This window comes from Seriola aureovittata, chromosome 23 (genome assembly GCF_021018895.1).
Source record: "Seriola aureovittata isolate HTS-2021-v1 ecotype China chromosome 23, ASM2101889v1, whole genome shotgun sequence".
Taxonomy (NCBI): Eukaryota; Metazoa; Chordata; class Actinopteri; order Carangiformes; family Carangidae; genus Seriola; species Seriola aureovittata.
Window position 1 is genome coordinate 6,510,291 of NC_079386.1, and position 21,851 is coordinate 6,532,141.

Genomic DNA, 21,851 nt, shown 5'->3' on the forward strand with positions numbered 1-21,851 from the left:
CCTATTTGCCTACTTATTTTATATCTCCTTCCTTTTGCCTCTATGTCTTTCTCCTCTCCAATACTTTCTGCCTCTTACCTCCTTCCCCTTCTTTCCACCTCCTGAATATCTGCCCTAATTCTCCTCCTAGTCTCCCCCCTTTCCTCTCTCTTCTCTTTCTGTTCCCTCTGTCTGATTTTTTTTGTTTCTCCTCCTCTTTCCTCCTTTCTCTTCTTCTCCCCTGCCTCCCTTCTTTTTGCCCATCCATTTCCTTTGCTTCCTCCGCTTTCCTCCCCTCCTTCATATTTCTCCCCCTCCCTCCCCTGCTCTTCCACACCCCCCTCACTTCCTCTCTCCAGTGATGACTCCTCTCCTGTGTCTTTCCTGCCTCCCTCCCTCCCTCCCTCCCTCGTCCTTCCTCCTTCATCTCCTTCCTCACCCCTCCTCCTCCTCCTTCTCCTCTTCCTCCTTCCTGTCTCTCTAATGTCGCTTTCGATTTGAACAGTGTGTGTGTGTGTGTGTGTGTGTGTGTGTGTGTGTGTGCGTACGTGCAAATTCTTCCCTTCCCCTCCCCCCATTCTCCCCCTACGGTGACACAGTAAAGCAGTTTCGCTTCGTTCACCTCCAGCCCCCCATCCTCTACTCTTCCTCTTCCTCTCCCACCACTCTCATTTTCACCCCTGCCACCTTCTCCTCTCCTCTCCTCTCCTCCCCTCCTCCCCTCCTGCCCTCCTCCCCTCCTCTCATTAGTCAGTGTCCATGAAATTCACCATTCCACTGTCTCTCCTCTTGCTCAGTCCTCCAGTCCCTAACACATCCTCACTAATGAACAACTGCTACATCTCTCCCCTCCTCCCCTTCTCCCTTCACCTCTCAGCTCTCTCCTTTCATCCTCCTCCTCTTCCTCTTTCTGTGTCCTCCCCTCTTCTCCTCCTCCTCCTCTGTCCTCCTCTCCATTCGTCACTCCGTCTCTCTCTCTTCCCTTCCCTCCTCTTTGCGCTTGGTTTCTCTTCGATCTTTCAGAACTCAGTGTCCCTCCCACTCTCCCTTTAGCTCACTCTTGTTTTCACTTCTTTCTACACCCCCCACCCCACCACCCCATCCCCACCATCCCTTCTCTCTCCACCTGTCTCATTCCCTCTTCTTGGCTGTCTGCGCTTCTCACTTGTCTGTCTCCTGTGCTGTCTCCCTCCTTCACTTCCTCATTTTTCTCCACATCTCCACATAACTCTCCTTTCTTCCCTTACACCTCACCCTGACTCCCTTCCCTCCTTCCCTCCCTCCTCCGAAGTCTCTGACTTTCTCTGTTATGCATGGTCTAGAATCAGATGTGATAGAATGAACTCCTCCTGCTGCATTCATTAAGTCATAGTTGATGGACCACCATACATGTCTAAATGATGAAATACTCACCTTAGGTACAATGAAATGATGTCGTTTGACATTATTTTACATAATTTTCTGATTTTTGCACACTGATCATCACCTTGCAACACAACATATGATTCATTATAGTCATTGTGAACCTAAATGGATCATACTATATATATTCAAACGGCTGTAAGTTAGGTAAGGTTTTAAATGTTAATATATCACTAAACTGATTTGTATCTCTCATCTGGTGGAAGTTACAACTGTGTGTTTGCTATCTTGTGTCTCCTACATAATAGCTTTGTCTCCTTAGTCTCAAGGCCAATAATCTTTATAGGGAAAATGTATGCGCAAAAAAACAGACAAAAGACAAAAAAAATGAGGAAATCAAAAACAGCTATTGAATAATTTGAAAAGTTTAACTGAGAGTGACAAAATAGCATTTTGATTGACATGCATTGGCACAAGTATTGTATCAGTTGCTGTCAGAATAAACAGGTGAGGTATGTGTACCAACTGTAAGAACAGTATACTAACACATTTAGTATGTAGAGCATAATGTATAGAATTAACATGGAAATGGTTAAGAAGGTAGCTGCAGTGTTCAATAGAACCCACATCACAAAAGTGTTGGAAAAAATAAAAAATGCACTGACAATTTATTTTATTTCTATTTGAGCCATATTAGCCTCGTAACAGCTGTAAAATAGTGCTAAAGGAGAAGCCACAACAATCATTTGTTTTTGTCCACTTGTCAGTGTGAATGTATCTAGCAAATCCCACGGCAATCTGCCTGTTCGCTTATGAGATATCTTGTGTGCAAATTTGACATTATGCTCTGAGAGTGTTGCTAAGAAAGACTCCTGGGGTGTAAAAAAAAAAAAACGGAAAGGGCTCATCCTTGGGATCATGATTGTGCTCAGCTATGCCATAATGCAATAATCAAGCACTCTTTATTTTCAATAGGCTATTTTCTGTGCTATTGGAACATAAAAGTCTATGAAAAAGGATGAAAAGGCTAAAACTCTCCACTTAAATCCAGAATAATTAAATTCTTTCTGGGTTTTTAGTGGAACTGATGCAGATTTGGTTCATGCTTCAGCATCAGATAGGAAAGCTGTAAGGCCCATGTGTTTGATAGGATTCCACTGAGTTTGAATGTAATCAGCCATAAATGATTTACAATTATTGCAGAGATATAAATGTACAGCTACAGCAGACAGACAACAGACATATCCAGGCCAAATGTATACAACAGCAACATTTCATCACAGCAGAACAGCTGGAGCATGCAGAGAGGATCTCCAGTCTATGTTGTGTATTTCTTTGCTGCAGGGCTCTCTGTGTTGAGAGAGGCCTCATCCTCATCCACCATTCTCCTCTGGTTCTTTCCACACTGCATCTGTTGATTCCCTCTCTCATCCTCCCTCCTGCTCTCTCACTCGTGTCTCTCCCTCCTTCTAACTCCTTCTCTTCTCTCATCCTCGTTCTTTCCTCTTTATCTACCCCCTCCTTTGCTTCATCTGTCATCCCTTCCCTCCTCTTCCTCGCTGCTGTTCATCAGCACACCCTGCATCCTCTTTGATCTATCTATCTATCTATCTGTCTGTCTGTCTGTCTGTCTGTCTATCTATCTATCTATCTATCTATCTATCTATCTATCTATCTATCTATCTATCTATCTGTCTATCTGTCTGTCTGTCTGTCTGTTTGTCTGTCTGTCTGTCTGTCTATCTATCTATCTATCTATCTGTCTGTCTGTTTGTCTATCTATCTATCTATCTATCTATCTATCTATCTATCTATCTATCTATCTATCTAATATCCTTTCTTTGGTCTGCATTGCTGAGCTGAAACTATATATATATATATATATACAGTACAGTATGTGTGTGTATCTGTGTGTGTGTACCAGTATATGTGTGAGTGGAGGTGGGAGGGGGCAGCTTCATTATACAGTCCTGCGAGCAAATACACACTGGAGAGAATATAGAGAAAAGTGTTATATACTTACATCCTCACAGACAGAGGACAAAAATGTTGCTGGGAGGACAAACAGTCATTTCTCCTCTGCAGAACGAGTTGAAATGTTGATGTTTTGGCTGTATGTCTCAGCTGTATGCAAAAACAGAGACAGAGACACTTATACAATGAGAATCAGGCCTGTGTATCAACTCCCTGTCCCTCTTCGCGCCCCCTACTGACGTATGAAATAAATAGTTTTTTCTACCACACCGAGAGACAGATTCCCTGAAGACAAAAGACTGTAGGCGGGGTTTAGAGACTGGGCCATCTGCGTGCTGGGGAGAGCTGCTGTGTGAGAACCCCCTATACAAGGCCTTTATTTGCATTATGAAAAAGTGGGTAGGCTTGTGAAGGTGGCCATCTCACACCCCACCAAATCCAGGACTCACACTCATGACCAGCGATCTCTTTAGTAATATTTAACCCTGTTGTTTTATTTTGGAATCCCATAGATTATGTACAAATTTGCATTTTGCAAATGCAAAATAGAAAAATGAGAAATCTTCTCCTTTCCTGTTTCTTTTCTTTCGGCATTATCAGCAAAACCCAATGTGGTAACCTTTGATAACAGGTGACACAATATGGACATGAACATTATACCTTGTTGTCACATCAAAAAGGGAAATATGTGTTATATGAGCTCTGCATGAAGAAATGTGTATTGTTTCTGTTTCCCACAAGACAAGTCACAGACAAAGAAATGCACAGTCTGTCATCCTATGTGACGTTATGTCTGCATATGCTGTTGTCACGTAGACCCCAGAGAGGTCTCCTTGTTAGACCTCTTATGAGCAAATCTACAGAAATCCAGTTAGACTTATTTGGAGCAGTAGTGCTACAGAAAATGTCCTGTCAACTCCAATCATCTACGTAGAGCCTATGAAAATCCACTCCATTTTAACATGTTTTACAGTGAGGGTCTCTAGACCACAAAAAAAACTGATCAATTCAAAATGTTTACAAGCAATTTTGATAAAAGTATCAAACTGGTAAACCAATATGTTTTTGAGCTCTTAAAGAGGTCCCGGGTCTCCAGGAACATTCCCAAACATGTCAACGACATTAAAAATGTCTGCCCAGTTTAGAGTTGAAACAATGAGTCCATAAGTTGATTAACAAATAATTATAAGCAACTGACTTTTCTTTGTGATATATCTGAGGAATTTGTATTTTGGACTGTCATAGAAAACAAACAATCTCAGTATTGCACCTTGGACTCTGAGAAACGAGGTATGGGCATTTCTCCCAGTATGTTTAAACATATGTATGTTTAAACATACTGGGAGCAAGTGATTACAGTTTTTCTCAATCGCTTTGGTACATTTCTCGAATCATCCTCGAAATTTGCAAAACAGTAAGTGAATTTCTCAAAACAATTCGTACAAATAGCAAAACACCATGGATTACCTGCAAAAGCCAGTCTCTTGCTCAAAATCCTTAGTTCATCTCTCAAAAGTAAATATCTGTGTCAATGAACATGTCACTGCCATCAGATGAAAAGTCCTTGTGTTATTGTGTACGGATAAGACAGTCAAATCACTTAGTCGTGTTGTCAATATAACAGTTTACTCTGGAGGGATGTTCTGATGTAAACTATGGCTAAAGTTTTGATGACACTTATTGTAAATTGTAAGTTACACCTTAGTGTATTGATTGCAAGAGACTGGACAAGATTCACATTTACGCTTTTACTGTTTGTACTGTAATTTGTTGACAGACCATGTCATTGTGATACAGAAAGGCCTCGTCTGCCTCTTCCTCTGTTTTGCCTCCCAACTCCTCCTCCACGCAGCCTCACTCCTCTTCCTCTTCTTCTTCTCTCTGGCTGTTGACCCCGTCCAATTCCTTGTTCTTCCATTGTCAAACATTGTAACATTGTGTTGTGCTCCGGCTATATATATATATATATATATATATATATATATATACTTGCCAGTTGGTTCATGAGATGCACCTTTGAGAATTTCAGAAAACTGGTTGATCATTCGTTGATCTAATGCTTCACACATTTCCCTTCGTTGGAGAAAGTCAAGATTCACCTGGGAGCAATTTACCAATTCAGGACAGATTTAGAAAAATAAGTCAAATGGAAATGTATAGAGATATGTTTGACATATTATGACAACTTGTTCAACCATTTTGCATGTAAAGACTTATGGGATGAACTAATGCCTAAATGTTGTGGGGGGTGAGACTATTCACAGAGACCCATTATAATACATTTTGATCAACATGACATAAGCAACTGATAATGTAGGAAACAGCAGAGAATTGAACATAATCATTTGCATGATGAACCAAAACATTTGCAACTTGTTCAAAGAAATGAGAAACTGCTTTCTTGATGTGCACAAGTGACACAATGATGTGAAGATTGAACAAGTAGTTTTGAGAATTTCAATTCTGATCTGAGAAACGAACCAAAGCGACTGAGAAAAACTGTAATGAATGAATTGAGAGTATAATTGGAAAATTCAAAGATAATACATTATCATTAGTTGCAGCTCTACCTACTGCAGAATTTATGAATGTGCAAATTAAAGATGTCACGTTTTTGACCAAAGAAATATCACAATATGTAAGTGTGTGTTCTTACATCCGACAGACTGAAGCACTGTGCTACCATTCTTTTTTTTTCTTTTAAGTGTTTCTTTGTTAATTTTATGTGTTGTGCCGTTTTGATACCGATGCGGTCATGTCTTACTATGTTTCTGTATTTGAAAGAAAAATTGCTTTCCTGTGCTCAGTGGTACGTTTTGTCTGTGGTGACCTTGTCGTGCTCACATTATCCTTGTATGACCTCCTCTCACCATGTGCTGCATAACATTCCTACAGGGGCGTAGTGTGACTTTGATATGGGCCTAGTATTCTTTTACATTTTTGTGGTTGATTTTCATAAGGAAAGGGTATGCAGCCCTATCTGTTGTGCTGGAGGGACTTTTAAACTTAACCAGCGCATTACTGGTTTGTTTGTATGAACTGGCGTCGAGGGTAAAAGATTGCTCAAAATGGAAGTCAAGGCAGTAAAAGTTAAAATAAAAGACTATATTTTCTATAGTGTCTCCTAATTTATCCTGTCTGGAGCTTTAATTGAAGGTTTGGAAGAAATAAAGAGCAACAATATGAAATGGGTGATTTCATACCCCACATCGCCACCTAGTGGTCACTGTTACTGACTGCCTCTGAAATCATGTACTGCCAGTAGACGGGGTCCTCTTTGACCATGGACCTGCACCTGAGAAAACAGAGAAAACAGAGAAGAGACTGAAATTGGATAAAATGGATCCTCAGGAACTTTTCAAGTAGCTACTGGAAATCCCCAAACCCCACTCTATAACCTGTTAAGGAAATAAAAAGGTAGTTTCAGGGTCAAAGCAGCTCCTCAGTCACCATGTTTGAAGGGACCTGACTGTTCTGTAAAATCTGCTATTAGTTTTTTATTAATTTTCCATTTTTAATTAACAAAGTTTTGGCCAAAAGAATCTAAACAAAACCTGGTTTCATCCTTCGAAAAACGATCCAGGTTTAACAATGATACACTTCAGGTTCTAGTTTTCCCAGATAAAAGCAAGGGGACTGTCATATCAAAGTTGCATCCACAGGCAGAGTATAAATGGCATCATCATGGCTAATGCAACTTAGTGTAGCGCTACATAGGCAGTGAGATCAAGTAACTGCTTGTTTTAAATAGCCATTTTTATGTGACAAAGTGTTTATTGTTTTGTAATTACAAAATAATATGTAACATGGGTCAAAAGAATATTTAGCTTTGATCTGTTGTAATACATGGTCATACGAACTGTGTATGATTCTCAGTACATACTGTATCCATATTTACAGATATTTTCATGTTTACTCAAACCTTGTACAGGGGAGCAGCAAAATATAACAGTATGCAGACATTGACATATGGAAATCTATGCAGCAGACATTTGCATGGTATACATACAGTACATACCCATATGCCAAGTATAAATGCAAGACAAACACACATAAAAACTAGATTGTAAAATTTACTGTAATGTCCTACCATCCAAATACATCCCATCATCCCAGTGTTAACATATTCTAGAGTAGCCTACTTTAAGTGACTGACAAAACATCTGAAAGAAATTATATCAAAATTAGATTATAAAGATTATAGTGAAATGTAATAAAAATCTGACTGCTAGCAGGGTGTACAGGGCTCCAGAATGCTCACTGAGCTTGATGTAATCAAATTGCTGTAATTGTGTTACATATAATATGTTACTCCCAGCTCCCTGCATCACTGTTAGTTATGATGGGTTATTTTAATAATACTTTAAACAATATTCTGTCATAGATAATAACTGTAAACGCCAAAGATTATCCTCCAACAACGTGAAAACACGTAAGTCAAACACGAGGGTCAAGACTTTCCAAACAAGGAAACCACATTCGCGCTAAAGTAGTGGCGCTTTCAAATGCTGTCGGAATATTGACGAACAGATAGTCAGCGTATCACAAGGTAGCGTGGCCGAGCGGTCTAAGGCGCTGGATTAAGGCTCCAGTCTCTTCGGGGGCGTGGGTTCGAATCCCACCGCTGCCAGGAATCTTTTCCGTGGGAATCAAATTAAATCTTGTCTGTAGGTCATGCAAGCACTTATAACAGCAGTCGACATGTTGGAAAGGCAAGACGCCAAAATCTGTGTGAGCAACATGGCAACGATAAGGCAGACATTGATAACGCTATGGTTCTCATGTATTGCGAGGTCATATGGACAATCATTGAAACCAACTAATAGTATTTTCCTCCATAAAATGTATATCAGGTAGTTCAACTTTATGGAGTTTTATTTTTATTTATTTTTTATTCTAGGCAATTTATTCTATTTCAGAGAAATATTGTACTTTGTACTCTTTTTCACATTAAACTAACAGCTGGAGTTAGTCACTCTGCAGATTTTATACACAAAATCTAATAAAAGATGATGCATTGTTATGGAATAGACTACACATCCTTGTAAAATAGTTAAACTATCGACAGGACAGTAAACACTAAAATGCAATAAAATATATATAGTATATACCTCCTCACAAGGCGTTATTCTGCTACATAATGAGTACTTATAAATACATTTGTTTGATATTAAGAAAATTCTTTACTTGTACATTTGAATGCAGGATTCTCTTTCTTTTTTTCTTCCACTGCTTTGAGTAACATTAAAATTATACATTAAGTACATCAGAAACGTTACAAAAGGGTCAAATGTGTGTATTTCTAAAAAAAAAAAATACACAAAATATTTGGAAATTTTTTACTTTACGCGGAGTTTTAGCGTAAGTCTTCACTTAAATTCTTGAAAGTCCATTTCGGACTCAGTAGTGTCTCAGGAGTCTGAGCTCATGAGGAACACGTGAATGCAGCATAGTTGGACGCGACGGAGAGCGGAGGAAAGAAAAGGGCAAGGAAGGGACTTGTAATAAATTCTGCCTCGCACTCTTGGCGCCAATCAGACTTAAAGAGAAATAAAACAGTTGAATTTTTCATTGATTGTTTTAATCAAATTTGCGCCTAACCGCTGCTCCTCTCACAGCCATCGTTGGGTGCTTTAGCTAGCTAGCCTCGACAGCATACTCTCTATCATTGTCATATTAATCTGGCCCCCTTCTCTCTGTCTGTAGTCACGATACTAATAACTCAGCACCAGGGACAATAGAGGCGTGTTTCTCCTGGGGGACCGATAAGACACAGCGGCAAAATGGGGGTGAGTTTTGTCTGTTTTGTTCATGTCTGGGTGCGACGGTGTTGTAATTGAAGGTGGATGTTTTGGGCTGGTGAATACATGGTGGTCAGGGGAGAGAAAGAAAGAAGGAAGGAGGGATGAAGGGAAAGGAAGAGAGACCATGGTGGATGGATGTAGCTCAAGGTGTTGGTTAGCCGTTTAGCTACCTCCTGATAGCCTGGGTAGCAGTGAAACGTTAGCATCTGCTTACTCGCAGCTTTTTATGGCATTCTCGGCATTATTACCGCATTGTCCTTTTCACTGTGCACAGTTAACTTCCCCCGGTGTGTGTTGTGACATTGTTAGCGTGCTAACCGTGCTAGCCACTTTGGAATGCCATATTAATGACGAGTGCTTTGCTAGCCATCAATGCTAATCACTTCTCTGTGTGTACGTTTGACCAACAAGCCAGAATGTGCTGTGTTGGCCCACCTGGTTATAATATATTCAGGCTTGTTGGATGTGAGTAATGTACACAGCACCAGCCAGGCCTGTACTCGGAGTTAGTTTCCATAACTTTAGCTAGTCTCTGCAAGCAGACTCGAGTTTATCCTCCACTTTCACTCCAGATAAACCAATCCACGTGTTTGCACAGTCCCAGCTCAGTCTGCAGGCTATCTGTGCTTGGTACAGAGTTAATACTCTCAGCTACAGTTGGCAATTCAGTGCATTCCTTCCCATAATTGTTACCTCTTCTGTTCAGGTCTGGATCTAATGAAGGAATTTAGAGAATTCCTGCATGTTTGTCACTCGCCATTGTTTGTCCGTGAAGCATCAATTTACCATTTCTGCACTGTAAACATGTCAAAGAAAACTTGATTAACGTACTGCAATTAGATGGGATTTCCCAAGCTCAGTAATGCAATTTTTAACAATGTTATTCTATCAGTACATGGCAGCTACTAATTATTATTTTCCATTGTCGGTTAATCAGCTGATTATTGTTTCAGTTAGTCTGTAAAATGACAGAATATAAAGAAAAGTTGCCATCACAATGTCCTTGAGCACAAGAGAACATCTTCAGATAGCTTTTTTGTTTGACCAACAGTCCATAACAGAGATATTTAACTTACAGTGATATAAAACAGAGAAAACCAGCAAATTGTCACATTTGAGAAACTGGAACCAGAGGATTTTCAGTGTTTTTGCTAGGTAAATCCATTAGTAGATTATCAGAATAGTTTTATTTTAAAATTTCTCTTAATTTGATTCATTGACTAATCCTTTTAATGCTCCAGGACTTAGTTCAGCAGAGGTGTTAAGCCACCTAGATCCTGACACATCTTGTCTTGTGATCAATTTAGTGTGTTGTTGATGGCTGAAACAATAGCCACACTCATTAAATATATAGGATTTGCACAGTGAAATAACTGTTTTGCTACTATTTTATTTCATTTTCAAATATTGTCATTTTTTATGACGTTTAAGGAGGTGATTTTTATGTCTTTATTTCAGGTGAGGTGGTCCACCTCCTGTATAAAACATTATGGGGAATCCTGCTGTGCAACATCATTATTTGTAGTTGAATATTTTGTTTTATGTCAGGAGGCAGGTTCATTTCTCCAGCTGAAAACCTTTTAAATTAAGTGTTCTTATCAAGCCAGTTCCAGCCAAGTGTTAATTTTCTCCATAAATTACAAGCGTTAATAATTAAAAACAACTAATTATCACTGTTTAGGGTAGTGTAGTGTCGTGGTAGAAACATATTTGTAGCATCTGTTCAAGTGTGTGTTCTCTCTGTTGCAAGGCATAGATGCAGTCAGAGTGATTTGTGTGAATTATGGCTGCACCATTGCTGATACTAGCATCGGACATCAAGCCAAGAGCTGGCTAAATTAGAGTATCAGTATCAGAGAATTTTCCCAATACTATAATCCTACGCTGAGAGCACCATCAGCGGTATAAACACTCCACTGTTTCGCACAGCATTGACAAGTGGTGCTCAGAAAAGCTACTGATGTGAATATGAATGCCCTTTTTTTTTTTTTTTTCACTGTACTATTGTTATCTTCCTGTTGCTGTTTTTATAGGCAGGATAATCATGTTTATAACAGTAATAAGTTATTTTTTTGTGTAAGTGGTACATGTTGTTGTGCATGGCTGACCTTGATTTTTTGTGGTTTGAGGTCTGTTGTGTGTTCCTGTGTCATTTAGTGCATGTTGTTATGTTGGTTTGTGTGATAAAATGCTGCTGCAAATGAGGTTTGCACACACACAAAAACATGGTATTACTGGTAATTTTATATTTGGAGGTCTACAAAAAAGCTGCTAAATCCAGGTGCAACTCATTTTCATACTTCTTTTTATTTCCCCCTTAAATTTACCCTGAAGTTAAGACTCTAACAAGGACTTTACATTACATAAATGGTATTAACATAAAACTGACATTCCTTCCTGTTTAATCATGCTTCAAAGTGCATTAAACAACAACAGCTGAATGGTTAATAATGCATTTGACATTTTTGTGAGTTGGATGAAAGCACAGTCGAACCCTGGCTAAATCCTGGACTTGTGTCATTGGACCTGGGTGGAGCTCTTTGATCTTTGTCACCAGGTTTTTTGGTGATGTCTTTTTATCTGACCAGCTAGCTCCTCACATGCTTTAGTGTCACAATACTGAAATTCCTCACACTTACACACTTGTAGTGTCTCAAATTGATTCTTCTAAAGACACAATGAAGAATGGTATCGCACCAAACCACAGCCAGTGAATACTAAATTATACTTACAGCCCCACAGTGGATATCTACTCGGACAGGATCAGTTTAAATGTATAATTGATTATATGAAATAGAGAAGGGGATTGATTAAGTGACAGAAAAAGCTAAAGATTCTCAGTAAATTAAATGAATGAAATATGACAGTACTTTGTCTCTTGTACTTTGTACTGGCTAACATGTTTGGGGGAGGAATATGAAGTACAGACCGGATTTATGTTTTATTTTTACGTTTCTTTTTATTAGACACGTATAATTGTCAGAGAGGAGTAGCCTGATGCAATAGTAGTTGAATGAGGAGTGGGGAGGAAATGATGTAATTCTGACACATCTGTCTTATAGCTTCTCCCTCGTGCTTTTGTTTTTCCTCCATTGCTTCCCTTTTCTCTCCCTCTGACCCTCATCGTCACTTGTCCTGTCTCCTTTCAATCCTTCTGTCTTACACATTATCCTTCCTCATCCATGCCTGGTTTTCATATTCCACCATTCATCTCGTCCTTATTTCCTGTTTCCAGAGGAAGTCTAACAGAGCAAAGGAGAAGAAAGCCCGACGTCTGGAGGAGAGGGCGGCTATGGACGCTGTCTGTGCTAAGGTGGACGCAGCCAATAAGGTAATTTGGTCACAGAAAGGCAGCTGTCTTCAACTTGGATTACTTTTTAGGGAACTGTGGGATTGGAATTGGATGTGTATTTTTTTATTTATTATTTATTTTCATAATCTCAGTGAAGAAAAATAGGTTCGGGTGTTAGCTGCTCACTAACTGCAAATACAGAAATATTCTGGTTGTGTACCTCTGGCAGTTGATAATGGCATTGCATTGATATTAATAATACATGCACTCTTTGTATTTGTAAATGCTTCACATAAAAGCACCCACCACTTGGCCCTTTTTACATACTGTTTCAGGCTTTCCAATGGATTCAGAATGCATCAAGCACAGCACTTAAAACATCCACTGTGAGCTGTGATTTCTTTTATCCTCTGTTAAGTTACAGTAATAGACCAAAAGCTGGAGATGCCCTCCCTGCCCTAATTATACCCATAATTGATATGCACATGACAGGAAAAGCCAAACTCAGTGCCATATGTTTCTTTATGCATAATTAATAAGCATTATTAAATCCTAACCATCTAGCAGAACACACAGCAAACAGCTCCTGCGGGCTGGAGGTGGGATAGAGCATTAGTAAACTGTACTGAAGCCTGGAGGAGAACAAAGCTCTCGCACTCCCCTCGAGCTGAGCCGTGAACAGGCCTGCTTGGGCTTATTATTTTTCTGTGTCACTTTGTCCCAAAATGGGGCATTTTGTGTTTCATGCTGTTCTCTCTCCCGATCCTCTCCACTGCTGATGTGCCAACAGAGAAGGAATGCAAGAAATCCCCCCCCCCCCTCAAAGTAACATTTATTTTGGTTTATGTCTTTTTACTTTATGCCAGCAGTAATGAATTTTGACTTGTACTTTTTGTTTTAAATGAACAAATGGTGAATTCATTGCTTTAAAAAAACAGCAGAAAATCTGATCCTGGTTTTTGAAGTGACTGTTAAAAACATTTGTCACTCGAAAGTCAAATCCTCCTTCAAAAGTAGGGATGTCTCAATCATGTTTTCTGATCCTTGAGCACTGCTTATGCCAAGTATGAACGGATATTTATTTCTGTTAATTCCCCCCTAATACAGCGGCACATTGCATCCACAGTGCTACATTATTTAGACTTCTTAATTTTATATCGAACGCTACACTTGAACTTGGTGCCTAAATCATATTGACACACAATTGACACACTGATTTCCCTGAAGGTATAATGGTTCAGGAAGTAAACAAGTGATTACAGATGTAGTTAAGTTGAAGATAGCCCCAGGGTGTTCATGAAAGACTAGGCCATAATATTGTTTTGCTTATTACTATATCATTATACAAATGATTACAACCAAATTGCAATAAAAGATAACAAAATTTGTCATTTATGGTTTTGTTTTAGATGGGTAAAGGGTTTTGGTTTCATGTAATGCATAACAATGTAACAGTTTATTTTGTTAAACATTTCAATTTCATAGTTTAGTGTGTCATTTTGCATGTTTGTCATGTGGAGAGACTTTTCAATATTGGACACATCTCAGCCAGCACCTGTTATGCATTTTTTGTGTGGTGGAAGGGAACTAAATCTAACTAAATTGTTGAGGTCTAAAAATGAACAAAGCAGTTTCAGCCAACAGCAGAACTTTAGAGTCAAAAGTCAACCTGCAGATTACGAGGGGAAAAGATGACCTGGTAGAAAGGAAGGGGGTGGGTTAAGTGTCTGCACCTAGGGGCTCCAATGTCTCATGATCTGTCCAAGAAAAGGTGTTTTCTTAATTTGAGATTATGTGTACTCTCAGGGCTGAGGAAAAACTGACTTTGTGGGATTTTATTATGACTCGCTAATGGGACTATAACACTAAAAGCCCTGTAATTTTCCTGCCTTTATGAGCCCCATTTGGGCAATTTACTTTTACTGTCTATTTTTGTGGAATTACTGAATTCACAAGTAAATGATTGAGTTTGATTTGAAAATACAAAAGTGTTGGCTGCAAAGAATAAATATACAATTAATTTGCCAATCATTTTATTGATGAATTGGTTTGCATATAAAATATCAGAACGCAGTTAAAACAGATCACTTCAAGTATCTTGATTTGTCCAAGCAGCGGGTGAAAACCCAGATATATTTTGTTTTTATATCATATAAGGCGATGAAAAACCAAAAAAACATACGATATTAGTCATTTTATGGGGTTTATGGTATTAAGATTCGGTTTCGGAAGGGGAAAAGTCTGTTTTATGTTTTTGAAAGTCTGTTCAGCTAATTTTGTCCCTCCTTCTCCCAGCTGGATGACCCATTGGCTGCCTTCCCGGCCTTCAAGAAGTACGACAGAAATGGGTACGCATTGCTTTGTATGCCTACAAAGGACTTATTCAGTGTTTCATGAAATACATACTTGTTTCATTTGCTACATGGAGGGGAGAGTTGGTCTGCTGGTGGTATTTCTTTCTGTCTGTCTCCCACTCAGAACACATTTTTCACACATACTTTTTTTTTTTTATACTTTGTTTTTGTAAATTTTGTTCTAGTGGAGCACAAATGCACATGAGAACTGATCAGACAGGTCACCAGGGACAACACCACACAGCTCATATGTTATCAGGAGTTAGCTTTGTGTTAAAGGTGACTTTCCCAATAGTCCCAGGACGAAAGAGGCGTACAAAGAAAACATGAAAAGGGTAGCAAGTACAGATCACCTCAAGTCCATCTAGTCCTCAAAGGAAATTAAAATGACTGTTGTCTTATGACATTTATCTAACAAATACACATACAAAGCCACTGACCAAATAAATCACAGAAGTAAATAATTATAGATGTGTTGATTCTAGTAAACCACATGCATAAAGTTAGAGAAGTCGTTGTTAAAAAAACAGGGATTTCACCAAGTAGTACTTCTCTTTCTGTGTACTATCCATATTTATCTGAAATAACCGTTTTGACCAATACTTGATTGAATTGTTTCCATTTTTCACACTTTCTTGATGTTATTGACCCTGTTGTCCTCCCATCCAGGCTGAACCTGCAGATAGAGTGTAAGAGAGTGACCTCCCTCAACCCGCTGTCTGTGGAGTGGGCCTTCGAACTCACCAGAGGCAACATGCAGACACTGTAAGAAGGCCAATCTGTGCTGTTCCTGTGGTTAAAGGTGTAGTTCAGGAACAAAATGACCCGTTATTGAATGGACAGACTCACATAGATGTGAATGGTAGATTAGAGCTGAGTAGAAGCGCAGACGAGCCAGAAATTCTTTGTGTGCGGCGGAATTGGAGAGTGACATCAAACAGCAGCAGAATAAGATGTGGATCAGTGTTTTTTTTTTTTTTTTTATGAGTATGAATTAGATCAGACACACTGAGGAGCCTGAGGAAAGGAGAGCAGAGGCAATACAGATGGATTTGAGATGAGGCAGAGAAATTACTACAATTTATCTTCTCTCACTTTGCCAGAATTTGACTCGTGTTCAATTTAGCAAATGGCACCCAGTCAGTGGAAACTTAATTTGTTCCATTTAGAAAACAGGTCCTTTTGGAGCAGCATCACCAGAGCAGCCGGATGATGGGGAGAATGCGGATGCGAGGGTAAAATTAGTGTGTCAGGTCACGTTTGAGCCGACCCATTTTCTTTTTTGCTGTGCTGTAGGTACGAGCAGAGCGAGTGGGGCTGGAAGGAGAGGGAAAAGAGGGAGGAGATGAACGACGAGAGGGCGTGGTACCTGCTCGCCCGCGACGGCGACTCCGCCCCCGTGGCCTTCTCTCACTTCCGATTCGATGTGGAGTGCGGGGAGGAGGTTTTATATTGGTAACGTGCCGATCCATGAGTTTGTAGATTGCAAGAAAAGTCTTAGCAGTAGATTCTATTTTTTTGATTTGACCTTTTTTAACCTGTTGTCTCGACTCTCCAGCTATGAGGTGCAGTTAGAGAGCAGAGTGCGGAGGAAAGGACTCGGCAAGTTCCTCATCCAGATCCTACAGCTTATTGCTAACAGGTAAAAACTACAGCTGCCATTACAGCAATGTGACCCTGTGTAAAGTGTAGATGCTGTTGGGCCGGGGTGTGGACGCACAACCTTGTGAAACTGGATGAATTCTCTGCCAATAGCTGTAAAAATACTTTGATTTTGCAAAGACCTCTAAAGCTGATATCGGAAAGTCTGTTTATATTTACATTTGGATCATTTACTACAGGATTTCACACTAGCAAAAGGGGTTTCAAGCAATGTAGGATTGAAAATATTTACAATTTAGCACATTTGTGAAACCCGTTTCACTGAGAAGCACTGAACGTAAACAATAACCTGATGTCCATCACTCGCTTCAGGCATGTGAAACTAAAGCATATATGTTCCTGTTTCTTTTCTGCTCTCTTGCTCTTTCTGTCCAGCACACAGATGAAGAAAGTGATGTTGACAGTTTTCAAACACAACCACGGGGCTTACCAGTTCTTCAGAGAAGCTTTACAGTGAGTATACTGGGTCTACAAAGACTGTGTCTTTTCTTTTTTCTTTTTTTTTTCTTTAGTGGAGAACTTTAAGGAAAGACTTGCATTGTCATTCATTTTATAACACTCAATCAGTCATTGTGAACAGTTTAATGTGAAAAAACTGGAATCTTCATGCTGTCAAAATATCTGTTGATGCGTAAAGAACATAGGACAAACTCAAGGGTGACTGTGATCTAATGTACAGATATGCAACATGTCCAAACCTCAGTTTTTTTCCTCCAGAGCAGTGATATCCAACCTGAGGGTTTGGGAATGAAATCAGTCAATATTATGTCAGTAACAGAAGTAAGAACTTGTAAGTGTTGATGGCTGCCTTCGCATGAGGGCCGGGCAATATGACTTCAAATCAATATAACTATTATTTGCGTGTGGATGTAGCTTGAGGCCCATTGTTTGCACTCATGATATCCATATCGCCAGCTTCGCTTTGAGTGAACACAGACTAACATTAGCTGGATTGGGTGGAGGCAACATGAGATATTATTTATTTATTTAAGTTAATTTCATTTCATTTATTTTATTTTATTCATCTATTTATTTATTTTTCACGTTCAGTGACAGTTCACGAATGCACACATTTGGGAAAGTATTAACCAAACTAACCGACATAAGGAACATTAAGTTGGTGAGGGGTTCTAAATGTCGGTTTTGATACTTTTTCGGTTAATTGCCCAGCCCTACTTCATATGCACATTTCCAAAAATTACCCGTTCTGTTTCATACAACCTCTCCAGCCTCCTTTGTCCTTGTTAACTAAACCCCTCTCTCCACGCCTCTAGGTTTGAGATTGACGAAACTTCGCCGAGCATGTCCGGTTGCTGCGGCGACGACTGCTCTTACGAGATCCTGAGCCGGCGGACCAAACATGGCGAGGCCTCAGCGGGACACACCCACGGGGGCGGTCACTGCGGGGGCTGCTGCCACTGATTCAGCTTCAGTTAGACCTTATGATTGGTTAAAAGCCAGCAACTTTCATGGCTGTGTGTGAAAGCTTGAGCTGCCTGCTCTTCTGCAAACGTATGAGTTTGAACGGTCGTCTCCACGGCTGTTAAAAGTGAACCGATGGTGGAATACCTGGCTACAGATATTAATGTCGCATTATGGATTGAGATTTATGTGTCTTTTGTGTATTCCTGCTACAAAAGCAGTATGCAGTGTGAGCTTTCACACATAGCTCCTGTTTGTCGTTTCCTACTTCTTGGTTCAATGTCCAAGCCATCTTTTCTCATTCTCTTGTTCCACTTAATGACTATTAGTAGTTTCCCAGTCAAAGAAGAAGCTTTTTGCTGCCATTATTTACCACCATAGTCAACCTCATCCCATCCTGCTCTCATCTCCTAACGTGCTATACTGTATCGAATCATTCTGCAGTGCTGCTTAAACTGTGGTGTGGGACCTAAAATTGGATACTGGCCTTGGGCTGTGTTACAGAAACTCATTACCTCTAGTCAGAACCTCTTAAGGTTAAGACAGAATTTATCTAAAGTCAAATTCTGCTAAGTTGATAAATCATGCTTTAACTCAAATTACCTCTGATACTAAGCAGGTAAGATCGGTGATATAATACAGCCCCTGATTTCCTTAGGACCTCCCTCTGAGACTGCTAGCTTGTTTCACTGAACCAGGGTCCCAGGATGAGGCTGAGTGTACTCAAGTGTAGGTCCCCTTGGAAACAGTCTGAGAAGCCCTGCCATACTGTAACATTACCTGTTGTTGTAACACAAGTTATATGCACATATGGCTTGTAAGCACTGCAGCTAGCAGCAACTGCACTGTTTTTAACCACATTTGCCCATGATACTACTGTTACATCATTACAGTACACCATTAGCACTACCCATCTTCTCTATTCAGGTGATACCTAAATGTATAGACATCTCCCCTGCTTTTATTTGTTCTAACTTATGAGACAAGATGTCTGAGATTGCCTTTTTCTTTCTCTCTTTATTACGTCTTCTACTTTCTCCCAGTGAATTGAGTAAAAAAAAAAAAAAAAAAAAAAAATCCTCAGTTTCTCATCTGTTGCTGTAAATCTGCATCCAATCCACAAAATACTCCCAGTATGATCCTCTTGCTTATTCAGCTTGCTGTAGACCCCCCCAACCCCACCCCATATATCCTAATCAGAGGTACATGTCATGAACTGAAACCTTTTTCCTGTTTCACTGCATCATTCGCTCATTTTTCACCCTTTCTTCTCGCCGTCTTTTCCTCGCCTCCATGCTTATACCCACAAACGGGAGATTCACGTCCTGATGCCACATCTTCCCATGCTTCAGTTGTGTGAAGAAATATCACATCCTTCTCTACTTTTTGTTCATTTGTGCCTCCGTTCTCTCTCCATGTCGTAAAGGTGCTGAATGACAGCAGACTTTTATGTTGCTCTCATCTTTAGTCACCTTTGTGCAGATGTATTGCTCCTGCTTGCCTCTGAGTTCGCTTTGTTTCCAAGAGGTACTAATGATAAACAAATTGATGTTGACGCTACTTTTAGCTGTATTTAAAAACTACTAAAACCATCCTCCATCCCTTCTCTTACATATTTTGTTAGCATGAGCAAATCATATTGATTTATCATGGATGAAAATTGATAGACATCACCACTTCATTATATGGCCGTTCGAAGCTGATGAATGCTATTAACTTGGAGGAAGGAACATAGATGAATGGATGGGTGGATGGGTGAAAGAAGTAATTAAAGAGCAGTGAAGGCGTTTTTATGGTCGTTATTCCTCTTCTCCTCAGTCGTGACGTGTTTTCCCAGCCCACTGTCATTAGCTTGCATGACAAGATTTAAAAATGTTTAACAAAACTTGTAGTTAAAATCAGGATTACACAACAGCGATGCTGCTTCAGAACTGTAGCTGCACTGTTTCAATCTGTATCTAAAGTCCTCATGGTTATAGCAGCATTACTTTAATATTTCATACAAATCTCCCATGAACATTTGTGCATGTTAGAAGCTTGTGAAGGGGAGAGTTGTGTGAAATGTAAAGATAATGCTGTGGTTTGGTATTCCTGACAGCATCTTAGCACAAAGTCAGTACTGTAAGGTTTGAGGGAAGTTCTACTGCACATCTGTTGTCCCACAATAATCTTACTGAGATGCCTGAAGAAGTTCCACTGAGGGTTTTAGATACCACTTTACTAGTCAACCTAGAAAGGCTGCTGTAACCACTTCAACCTTTTTAATTCAATATCTGTTTACAAAACCTTCAGGGTATTTTTGGACCGTTTCGAGCGCTAGTCGGCTGGGTTAGATGCCCTATCTAGAAACCACCATAAAACCCTTTAATTCCAGGACTGTAGTCAGCTTGTACAGATTTTATGTGCGGGCAAGAGGAGTGAAAAGATAATTCTTCACGCTACTGTAGATGCAAATATTCCTCTGTCTAATGTGGCTGAGAGGGCCGTAAATTGGTACGGTTTGAAATGTTTTTTTAAAACGGGTCATATCATCAAGGCTCGACTGGAGATTTCATACAGATAATTGCCTGGTTAAATATGTGAAAAAGGGGAGACTGAAATGTGAAGTAGACAGACACTTTCTTAGAACCACCTAAATATTGAAATAATCTGTGTTACACAAGAACAAAGATGTTTCTATCACAACAAAAACCCTTGTGGATTACTAAGTCCAGATCCTGGGGTGAAAGTTTCTGGTTGTTTCCAGACTGGGTGGAGACAATGAAATATTCATATAAAAAATATTCAGCATCTGTAGACGACATATTGGTGTCTCATGCTTATTTGAACTCTGATCATGAACAACAAAAATAATTAAACAACATATTGCTTGTTTTAGTTCTAGACTGACTTCTGATAAGTACAGTAATTCAATTTTGTACTGCATAGGTTACAGTAAAAAGAGGATGTTGTACATAGTGGTAGTATATCAACCGACTGACAGTCTCTCTCTCAGGTTAATCAAACGTAATCAAACCTCATCTGTTTTACTTAACAGCCATGTTGTCAGTTTGGTGTTCGCTGGATTGGATTGGCCACAGCTCTGACCCAGAGTCAGTTTTTGTGTCGTACCATCATATTTAAAGAAATTCTAATTTGAAAAACCTTATCTAAATTTTCTTTTTACCACAACTAAGATAGTGTTAACGCTACTTTTCATGAGATTTTAGTTTTTATAGTATGATACAGTCAACGAAAAGGCTTGGGAATGTAAAATGTCTTGAAAGTAAATATGACACAAAGTTTGAACTGACTCTGGATCAGTGCTCAGTGGTTACATTCAATCGAGATAGGTGGGCTGTGTTTAAAAAAAGAAAAAAAAAAAAAAAAAAAGTCTCACTTGAACGAAAAATGCGTTTGTGAAAAAATCTTAAGTTGGTAAGTGAGCCTAAACTTAACAAGTTTATTTTAAAGTCAGTGAGTACTTTCATTTTAGAAAATGGTTACATACCCTCACAGAATCACAGATCCTTCTCTTGGTCTTTTCTCTATGTATATATATAAGCTGTTGTGGATCCATATTCATTTTCATTTCTTGGCCTTATACAGGTGAAACACTTTTTTAAACATGATGTTAAAAAATGAAACCTCCATGTTTGAGAGTGAGTGTTAAAGTCCTGTCCAAATGACAATGAAAGGGAAAACTAAGTCATTCTGCCTTGTCAGTGTTTTATTTGTATGTTACAAATAAAGGAAAGTTGATTGACTTTTCAAGAGATGCCTTTTTGTTTTTTGTCATTTTCATTTTAAACAGGAATATATATATATAGAAGCCTGCTTCCAAAAGGAATTTAAGAAATATAATGATGATATATATATATATATATATTTTTTTTTTTTTTTTTTTTTGACTGAGTAAACAATTACTGTATTAAGTCAATTATGAGACACTGAGTGAAAACTATGAGTTGTCAAGTTAACTATTTGACTTGCTAAGTTAGTTTTTGATAAGGTGAATCACAA

General features: G+C 39.2%; 1 protein-coding gene and 1 non-coding gene across 2 annotated transcripts; both read left to right on the forward strand.

Annotated features, from left to right (window-relative positions):
- Positions 1 to 7,863: 7,863 nt before the first annotated feature.
- Positions 7,864 to 7,945, forward strand: trnal-aag (transfer RNA leucine (anticodon AAG)). The gene has a single exon. It is a non-coding gene; the product is annotated as a tRNA-Leu (tRNA).
- Positions 7,946 to 8,753: 808 nt separating this feature from the next.
- On the forward strand, positions 8,754 to 21,602 carry naa40 (N-alpha-acetyltransferase 40, NatD catalytic subunit). Its single transcript, XM_056369420.1, has 8 exons — positions 8,754 to 9,104; positions 12,355 to 12,450; positions 14,707 to 14,759; positions 15,435 to 15,530; positions 16,062 to 16,220; positions 16,324 to 16,407; positions 16,803 to 16,880; positions 17,702 to 21,602. The coding sequence occupies exons 1-8, from the start codon at positions 9,099 to 9,101 to the stop codon at positions 17,847 to 17,849; spliced, it is 720 nt and encodes a 239-aa protein (XP_056225395.1). The 5' UTR covers positions 8,754 to 9,098; the 3' UTR covers positions 17,850 to 21,602.
- The last annotated feature ends 249 nt before the right edge of the window (positions 21,603 to 21,851 follow it).

Bases quoted from the DNA above. Each gene is read 5' to 3' on its own strand.
- naa40 (XM_056369420.1), top strand. The intron at 14,760-15,434 runs GTACGCATTGCT...CCTCCCATCCAG, and splicing joins AAGAAGTACGACAGAAATGG to GCTGAACCTGCAGATAGAGT. The intron at 16,408-16,802 runs GTAAAAACTACA...CTTTCTGTCCAG, and splicing joins CTACAGCTTATTGCTAACAG to CACACAGATGAAGAAAGTGA.